The sequence below is a fragment of the Protobothrops mucrosquamatus genome, unplaced genomic scaffold (assembly GCF_001527695.2).
Source record: "Protobothrops mucrosquamatus isolate PMUCROS unplaced genomic scaffold, P.Mucros_1.0 scaffold7632, whole genome shotgun sequence".
In the NCBI taxonomy this organism is placed as follows: Eukaryota; Metazoa; Chordata; class Lepidosauria; order Squamata; family Viperidae; genus Protobothrops; species Protobothrops mucrosquamatus.
In genome coordinates, this window is record NW_015393431.1 from 1 (window position 1) to 9,851 (window position 9,851).

Sequence of the window (9,851 nt, forward strand, 5' to 3'; positions counted from 1 at the left end):
GAAGTCCCTATAGATCCATTTTGGGAAGATTTGTTGGGTTTTGAGGGGCAGAAGTATCCATTGGAACCCTTAAAATATCTTACTGTCTAGAAAAGGGAAATATCAACCTCAGTTTTGAAACGTGAGTTAGTGTTTCCTTAAGTCCATGCAAGGCTCATTGTACCCATCTTGCTGCTTAAACCCACCTGCAATTTTTTTTAAAAAAAAACAGCACAAGAGAAAAGAGTGCTAAACACACATGGAGTTAAAATAGGTGAGGGGGGGGAAGGCATACTTTTCATCTTGATTTATAGCTCTGTTAAGCTTGTAAAAGGTGAAGATCAGCAAAGGGGAGAGTTGGCAGATCTGCTGGGCAGGTTTTACAAGTAACAGGTTTAAAATCAGGCCTCGGGGCACATTCTTGGACATGTGACTTGAAGTGACCTGGGAGGTTTCAACAGTAAACTTGCCTTTCTGAAGAACTTGGGAATTGACCCTTCTTGTGTAATCCTGGATTTACAAGATGTAAGAGACCAGAGAGTTGCAAAATATAACTTCATTGCACTATATAGGCTTATTGAATATATTAGCAGCACTCCATCTGATGCATGTGTTGCAGACTGAAACCAGACAGCTGGAACAAACACTGATCTGTAGTACCTGTGGAATATTTTTCTCTTTTTCTTCAGGGACTCTTGTGTATTTTGTTAATCCAGTGAAAATTCAAGCCACATGCTGAGTCACCCTCTCCTCCAAAAAAAAAGTCAAGATGCGATTCCTCTGTGTTGAAACCCCAATTAGTTGAATATGCTTTTCTTTCCTGACAAGCTGGCAGGGAAATAAAATTCCTGTAATGCTCTTCCACCTAAAATGAGAGTGAAACTGCAATTTTTCAACAGTGCCAAAGCAAATCCCACGCATCTAAATATCATGGGATAAAAAGTTGACCCTTGGATCTTCTATCCCACGGGTGTCAAACCCGATCGCGTCACGTGACATATCATGATGTATTGCAACGTTTTTTGCCTTTCCGGAGCCGGGGTGGGCGTGGCCTGCACGTGATGCATTCAGCCCGTGGACCGCCAGTTTGACACTCCTGTTCTATCCATTTCATGATTACTGTTAAGTATTTGAGCAATCCCACATGCTTCCTGACTCTTCCCTTCCCATTTATTTTCCTTTACTAGGCCACTGAAATCCCAGAGAGCGGCTACGGGGACCGTGAAAGTGCCTTCAACGAATCAGATCTCTTTCCAGATGAAGACACCATGACCCTGGCCCAGCAGGAAGTCCACCATGAGTCTGATATGGACAGTGCCATTGAAAGTAACCACAGTTCAGAAGCATCAGTTGTGTGCAAGGTTGAGAAGGATAGTGTGTTGAATGGCCTCTTCCTGCCTGGAGATAAGTGAGTTCAAATATTGTTGGGAAAGCTTTTTTTTATGCTTTTAAAATGCCTTCAGCTGTAGGCCAGGTTCATCCTTGTAATAGGTATTGATGGATGCATTGCTTCCTCATCATTGGCTACCAATGGCAGCACAGCTGATGAAAATGTCTCTCAGTTACAGCATATATAAAGGGGGAAGGAAAGAGAGAGAGAGAGACCCATCAATTTGCTAACTTCAAGTTTCCAATTTTTGCTAACCTTTTGCCTTTCTCTTGAGAGGATCATTCTTCTTGGCCTTTGTTCTCAGCTTCTTGAATGAGGAATCAAAGCCTTTGTAGGAGTCATCAAAGGGCTAGTCCAAATAATTTGTGGATAGTGTTCTGCCTGTGATTTAACAGAGAAACTGAGATAAATATAGAAGGAACTCTGCTAGGCTAACATGCAGGACAGAACCAACAGTGGCTAGGTAATTGGAACCACAACATAGTTGTACAGTTAGATACTGCAGATTGGCAGAAGCACTGCAATATAATTGGATAACTTCCTGCTTTTCAGATGCCTGCAGTCCTTCAGCTACCCTGCTTGTGTCTTCTTGACCCAGTGCCCTTGGCAAACATGCTGATGGTTGCTATTTCTACTGATTTCTTGAAAAATCTATCCTTCTACAGTAAGGTGTCAAACTGCCGGCCCACGGGCTGAATGCATCACATGGAAGCCGCGCCCATCCCAGCTCCGGCAATGGGCAAAAAAAATCCCAATATGTCGCCACATGTCACATGATGCGGCGAGTTTGACACCCCTGCTCCACAGCAGCGTTTCTCAATTGTGCCAACTTTAAGATGGGTGGACTTCAAGCTTAAGTCAGTTTACATGGAGATATTCTTCAACAACCTTTGCCTCACCCACTTATCCTAATTTAAATCCTACAATACTCTAACTCAGTGATTCCCCATTGCCAGTTCAGGAGTTTGGGAGTTGAAGTTCATCCATCTTAAAGTTGCCAAGGTTGAGAAACATTGCTCTAGAGTCTTCTCAGTTAAAAAAATATCAAAATAATTACATACTGGATTTTGTACACTGAGCTCTGTGGTTCTGGGGCCTTTCACCAGTTGTAAGGCCTAGGTCAGTGGTGTCAAACTGCCGGTCCACAGGCCGGATGCGTCATGCTGAAACCGCGCCCATCCCATTGCCGGCAATGGCAAAAAAATCACGACACGTCACGACACGTCACGTGGCATTGCGAGTTTGACATCCCTGGCCTAGGTATTCATAGAGGCCTCACAGAACAGAAGTGAAAATATGTGATCTGTGACTTATTCTTAATGATCATTAGGACTCTAGTTTCAATATATTAGAACGGAGGAGGTGAGTGGAAAGAGAGAGCAATTTGCAGGAACTGGACCAAACCCGTTTGGTCCAGTTCCTGCAAATCAGTTGCTAATTGCAAAATATCCCAAATTATTCATTTCTTTTGCTCTGTCTTGCATTCTTCTTGCCATTATTCTTCAGCCTTTCCTCGTGTCATGTAATAAGGTGCAGCACTAAAGCAACCCTGGCTGATTCTGCAGTGAAAAATGGTACTAGGAGACTGAATAGTGTTCACTTGGAATCATTCTTCCGATGTGTGTGTGTGTGTGTGTGTGTGTGTGTGTGTGTGTGTGTGTGTGTGTGGAAGGGGGTTGCATAGCACACTGGCTGCAAGTAGAAAAAGGCAGCATTAAGTAAAGGTGGTGCAAGAGGAAAAGCAATTAGTTGGGACAGCAGTAGGAATTAGGGGAAGAGGGATTGACTCTCTGTCAGAGGGCAGACAGAGAGCTCAAGTCTTGAAATCAGAGTTCCCAATGGGTAAAACAATTTAGTACTTCAAAGTTGGTTATTTAATTTTTATCACACCTTTTTAATATTTTTATAAATAACTCGAGGTGGCAAACATACCTAATACTCCTTCCTCTGATTTTCCCCACAACAGCCCCATGAGGTCATTGAGTAACTGGCCCAAAGTCACTCATCTGGCTTTCATGCCTAAGGCAGGATTAGAACTCCTGGTTTCTAGCCTGGCAGGTTAAATATTCTAGGAATTCTTTCTTCGCTGCACTATTCTTAACTACTGGACCAATCTGGTTCTATGGCAGCAAAATAATGGGTCCAGGAATTGAGGTAACCCGTGGTTCTTGTACAAATACTCATCTGTGTATGTATAACAGATGTTATTGCACTGGTACTTGTACTACACCAGTATGTACAAAATAATGTTACTAATATTGGTCCTAATTGCCTAACGCTCCTGGTTCTGTCAGCATAGTAGCAGAAGACCCTTTGTGTGAGTATCCAAGAGCTATATTGATTTGCCCCACAAAGCCAGTGCAAAGCAACTCAAATCTTCTTTGACAGAGCTATGGAGGTGACCTGATTTGGTTCATTGAATCAGAAAGGCCACCCAGTTCATCTTGTTGAAGCAATTTGGAAAGCTTTGAACTGCATCTGATCAAAGCTGCAGGAGACAGTTCCCATCACTCTTGTTTCCCAGCACTGGTTAAAATGTTTCTAAAGTGACAGCTGCCCAAGCAAAGCCATCTGGATTGGACAAGGTCCTAGACAGTTTCTGTTGCACATCTTCCTTGCTTGTGCTCTGCTGCCATCACTAAGCCTCTTTTCTGTTTGAAAATGATTTAAGTCTACAGTAACATAAAGGAGGTAGATGATGAGAAAGATTTGCTTGACATTCCTTATTGATTAGACACTACAGTATTATTATAGCAAACTAGGTTCTTAAAGCAATTAAAGGTTAAATATATCCAGTGCTTTTTTTGTAAAAAAAAAAAAAAAAAAAAGGTGCCGGAACTCACACACGTCATACAACCCGCCTTGCCTACCCTACAAGGTTCCATCCAAAAAAGGTGCCGGAACTCCGTTCTGGGCGTTCTATGACAAAAAAAGCCCTGAATATATCAATATTTTGTTACATTCTCCAAATCTGCAATCTTTTCATCTATGAAGAACGTTAAACATATGCAGCTTTGGACTGTTGCCTCAAATGTGATCATATACCAAGTGGAAGGATGCTTGTATCCTGGACTCTTGAGTGTTGGCTTAATGAAACTGTTTCCGTTTTCAGTATTTGAATTGGCTTTATCCTGAAGAGAGGAACAAGACCAGACAATACAATTCAAAATGTATTGAGTCTGTTCAAAATAGAGTCAAAAATTTGGAGAAAAGACAAAGGAATGTATTTAATTTAATAGTCTTATAGATGTATTCATTAAATGAGGGTACACACATACACACACACAAATGTTAGCTATAATATAGGGATTTTTAGAACTTTTAATTTGCTTAATTGCTTATAGTTCTTTTTTATTTTCCCATTTTCTAGAGATTTTTTTCCCCTAGGTACTTTATTATGGCATTTCTACCTTTTTTCTTTCTCTTCCCTCTTCCCTCTTCCCTATATTATTTTATATATTTATAGTATATAATTGTTAATATAATAGTGTAGTTATATTATCATTTAGTTCATAAATAGTGCCACAAACTGCTATAGGCTTTTCTTAAGAAAACATAATTGTGATTTTGAAGTCTGATCCTTTATAAAGGATCTATATCCCATCAATCTTATCCTATCCCAGAACTAAATTTATTCCTGGCTGTTTTTGGGGGGGAGGGGCATGGTTTCTCAAGTCAGACTTTGAATTTCCTCAGACTTGTCTTCTACTTGTACTTCCCAAATCCCACTCATCAGTTCTCTTCTTCTGCCCTCCTTTGACTGGCAAATCCTCTGTCCCCATCATTACAAGGCATAAATGCTGAAGCCACCAAAACCCGAGAAGGCAGAGAAACAAAAATTAGAGGGTGGGGTTTTGCAGAATCACTCAGTTTTGAGATTCCTTAGGTCAGGGGTAGGCAACCTTGGCTCTTTTATGACTCGTGGACTTCAACTCCCAGTACTCCTGAGCCAGCATGACTCAGCTTGGAAACCTCTCCCTTTCCCCTCAGCATGGCTGGCTCAGGAATTCTGGGAGTTGAAGTCCACAAGTCATAAAAGAGCCAAGGTTGCCTACCCCTGCCTTAGGTAGTACTGCAGAGAAAACTCTTTTTGGTCTCCTTCTCTAGCCTGAGCTCTGCAGAAGAAGGCTGAGATGGGCTCTGAAGCAGATAAAAGCAACTGCAATGTGATCACTTTATTTCAACCTTAGAAGTAAAGGGATCAGCTTTGCTTTGAAGCACCTCTGAAGTGTTGTTGAAGCAAAGCACGGTTTGGTAGCTTTCAAAACCCTGGATAGGTAGCTCTCAGGTTAAGAAGATTAACTACCAATAAATGAGCCAACTTAAAGAAGATGAGGGTCTTTTAACATTAGAGCTTGGAAAATGCATAGACACCTCAAACCATCTGTTGAGGGCTTTGTTCCATTTCTAAGTCACCCTTCCATCAATTTGGCCAGGGCATCATAGGTACTTTTCTTCCAGCTCCACAACTTTCCTGAACTCAGCTAATTAGTCTCCATAAGTGTCACATCTAAATAAGAATATGAATCTAGCTCTTTCAAGACCTAGTTCAATGTGCAAACTGCGGAGTCTACTATCTTATATAAATATGTATTGTATAAACCTTTCCTTGCATTTCTTTATCATTTAAAAGAATCCAGTAGTATTTGGTAGCTGGATCATTTAGGTATGTTAGGGTCAAAAGCTGAATCGGTCTAAAGTGAATTACATATTAAGAGTCTATCTTCTCCTTCCTCCAACAAGAAAAATTGCTGGGGTATCTCTGTGTGCGTGAGAAGTATATTTGTATTCTGGCACTTGTGCATTTGCTGAACAGTTCATTGTGGGGCAAGTCACCCCCCACACACCAAAGGTTGCCTACCCCAGTCTAGAACTCATTCTATAAGAATGATGTGAGCTTCCCCTTGAAGGTGGAGACAACTGCTAAGGAAAAAGTGAAGCACTTGTGGGAAGAAGAAAGAGATATTGGCAGGGAAGAATAAATTTCAGCAAGTTCCAGGAACTCATAAGTACAGTATGTAGTACCGTATTTTCCGGCGTATAAGACGACTTTCTAAACCCTGAAAATCTTCTCAAAAGTCGGGGGTCGTCTTATACACCCAGTCGTCTTATACGCTGGAAAATATGGGTATTCTATTTTATTCCTTTACACATGTGGTTTGGCATATTACTCATCAAGTTTTTTCTCCCCCCCCCCTCTCTCTCTCGCTCAAACTCTATATTTTAACTGGAAAAGTTGGGGGTCGTCTTATACGCCCAGTCGTTTTATACGCCGGAAAATACGGTATATGAATCTCAATGTGGTATATATTAGGAATGTGTATTTGTAATTATACAGTTCTTAAATGAGCTTAAATATTCAGTCAATGGCAAGCTACTTCTGTATTGTTGCCAAAATAATTACATGGATGTGTCTATAAAGGCACCGAAAGGAGACTATATATTTATGGTATAAAAATTGTTTATAACAATGTCACTCTGCATTAGACAAGTGACCCAAAAAATAGGGAGGAGGAAAGAGTTTTATGTGTCTCCTTCTTTTTGAGTTCAAGAACTGGATTGTCTTATGTTTTAGCTTGCTGTTTTAACATTTCTCTGCCAGCTTGAGCCTATTTTCTCAAAGTGATATCCTTCAATTTTTGGAAGTATTTTGTGTTTTGAAGATGGAAAGCTTATTGTTAGGATTGTGTCATGAAGTTTCCTTTCTTTTTCTCCCAAGATCAAATTTGCTGAATCCTGCATCTTCTGATCTTTCCACCTATTCCACTGCCTCTCTGATCAGTAACGAAGAACAGTTTGAAGACTATGGAGAAGGAGTTGATGTAGACTTTACCCCCAGCAGTCCTTGTCTTGATGATGAAAGCAGGACACATGCATATTCTGACCTTGGCTCATCTGTTTCTTCCAGGTTGGCTACTTTAATATATGCTATGCCTCACTTTAGGTTGGAGGTGGAGAAAGGACTGTCTTAGGGAGATAACCATGACTGAGTTGCTTTGCTGTTCATGAATACTAGCTCCACCTTTTGCCTCTGCCTCCTTTGGGCAGAAACCTTGCAAGTATCTTTCTCAAATCCTAAGACAGTGAATCGGAGATGCAGCATTTATTATTATTATTATTATTATTATTATTATTATTGTTGTTGTTGTTGTTGTTGTTGTTGTTGTTTTGTTGTTGTTGTTGTTGTTGTTGTTGTTGTTATTTGATGATGACAAGCAGCGGCATAACAAAGTAGCAACAATGGTGCATTGGAAGATCTGCAAGAAATATCATTTGCCTGCAAGCAAGAACTGATGGGATCATAAAATAGAGAAAGTCATAGAAAATTGCTCTGGGACTTCAGAATTCAAGCAGACAAGCACCTGCAACATAACACCCCAGACTTAACAATTGTCGATAAGAAAGACAAAAAAGTCTGGATAGTGGACGTGGCAGTGCCTGGAGACAGCAGAATAGACGAGAAAGAACTGGAGAAGATAACAAAATACAAAGACCTACAAATAGAAACAGAAAGACTGTGGCAAAGGCAAGCAAGGATAGTACCAATAGTAATAGGCACCTTGGGTGCAATCCCAAAACAACTGGAGCACCACTTGTACACCATTGGCATTGACAAATTCGCCATTAGTCAATGGCAAAAGGTGGCCTTACTAGGAACTGCTTCCATCCTGCGACAATATCTGTAATAACATCAAACATCCACATCTGCCTATCCCAGGTCCTTGGTAAGGACTTCATAGGTAGACAAAAATGCCAAATCCAGTCTGAACATCTGGCTGACTGCGCGATGATTAATGATAATGATGATGATGATGATAATAACAACAACAACAACAATAAGATGATGATGATGATGATGATGATGATGATGATGATGATGATGATGATGATATAATAAAAATTCTTGCAGGTTGGCATAGAAAATACTTTCGTATGTGTGATTTTTAATGTCAGAACTGAAAAACATTAATGGAAAATCTGAATAGCAAGATAATTCAGTATGGAATCTTTAGTCTTGTTAAAGTATTGGAAATTGCTATTGCTTATATGGATTGGAAATATCTACAGTATTTTTTCCCCATGTTCACAAGATAAATTGGACTAACAATATATGGATAGTCAGAGCAGGAGTTAGCCACCTCAGGTCTTGCGAGCATAGGAGACTCCTAGGCTCCCCGGGGAGAGAATATGCAACTATAACTCCCCCTTTTACTCCAGCTGCCCTCAATTGGTGCTGGGTGAGGAAAGTGCCCAACACCAGATCTTTCTCATTATTAGGGGCTGGGGGAGGAGTTTGTCTGAGGATCAGAACAGTCTTTCTCAATCATGACAGCCTTAAGATATTGGACTTCAACTCCCAGAATTCTGGAAATTAAAGTCCACATGTCTTGAAGTTGCCAAGGTTAAGAAACACTGATCTAGAAAGCTCTACTTATGCCTGTGAGTAGAACTGATATTGAGAAAAACAGTGGAAAGTTAAATCCATTCTTCTTTTCCTTCCATCTGGAGGACAAATTAGTTTTCACATTTTTTTTCTTCCCAGTTTTCCTCTTGAGAGAGAATTGATATAGTAAAGGAAGTGGGTTGTTCCCAGAGGCTGGCTGGCTTGATAATCTTCCTTAATGGAATATGGCTGAAAATATCACAACTATTAATTCGGAAGTCCACTTTTTTATAATAATAATAATAATAATAATAATAACAACAACAACAACAACAATAACAACTGTTTAATTAATAGTCAATGCTTGAGGGGAGATGTTTTGGTTGTAAGTCTTCCCTTTGGCTTAAAAAAAGTGGAATGTATATAGAGTATTTAGCATTGACCTATCAGGAGCATTCTGAGAGTAAGGAAATGCCTGTAAATCTTTGAATAATGGGATTTAAAAAAACAACTACTGTATTTATGGCCATAAGGAGCAGTACAGAGTTCATGTGAAAATAAAACAAAATAACAAGAATCTAGCCTGGATCTCGTAATGTCTGTAGGATCTAATTTAGTAACTCACTGTCTTTCCACTAACAGTGCTGGTCAAACCCCACGGAAAATGAGGCATATCTATAACAGTGAGCTCTTAGATGTCTACTGCACCCAGTGCTGCAAGAAAATCAACCTCCTTAATGATTTGGAAGCCAGGCTGAAAAACCTAAAAGCCAACAGGTGAGTAAGCCCAATGGAGTTTCACTGAGAATCTGCTGAAAAGCATGTTGGGTATGCAGCAAGAAGGGAACTAAAGAAAGAAAAATTAAGAGACTTTTTAGTGGAATGTTTTGCTAAATTTCTAGGGGGTTCGGGGATGGCCAAGGGGGGCATGGGGGAGGCCTCTCTGAGGCCAAGGCCAGACCTGTCTGAGGGACGCGGTATTAGAACGGTGAGGGAGGAGGCCGGGGGGTTAAGGGAGGGTGGTGTGATTAGTACGGTCAGTGGGAGGGGCAGATATGGTGGGAGCAGAGGACCATATCGGGTTTTGGGAGCACGCAC

The 9,851-nt window shown here is 40.6% G+C and overlaps 1 protein-coding gene across 1 annotated transcript; it reads left to right on the forward strand.

Annotated features, from left to right (window-relative positions):
• Positions 1–1,226: 1,226 nt before the first annotated feature.
• Positions 1,227–9,541, forward strand: LOC107300609 (rab11 family-interacting protein 4-like). Its single transcript, XM_015829919.1, has 3 exons — positions 1,227–1,387; positions 7,089–7,277; positions 9,396–9,541. Exons 1-3 carry the CDS (start codon positions 1,248–1,250, stop codon positions 9,532–9,534), a joined length of 468 nt encoding a protein of 155 aa, XP_015685405.1. The 5' UTR covers positions 1,227–1,247; the 3' UTR covers positions 9,535–9,541.
• The last annotated feature ends 310 nt before the right edge of the window (positions 9,542–9,851 follow it).

What these genes read in the sequence shown, in the direction of transcription:
- LOC107300609 (XM_015829919.1), top strand. Translation starts at nt 1,248, where the DNA reads ATGACCCTGGCCCAGCAGGAAGTCCACCATGAGTCTGATATGGACAGT. An exon ending in CTCTTCCTGCCTGGAGATAA is followed by an intron (nt 1,388 to 7,088) that starts GTGAGTTCAAAT and finishes TTTTCTCCCAAG; the next exon opens with ATCAAATTTGCTGAATCCTG. An exon ending in GGCTCATCTGTTTCTTCCAG is followed by an intron (nt 7,278 to 9,395) that starts GTTGGCTACTTT and finishes TTCCACTAACAG; the next exon opens with TGCTGGTCAAACCCCACGGA.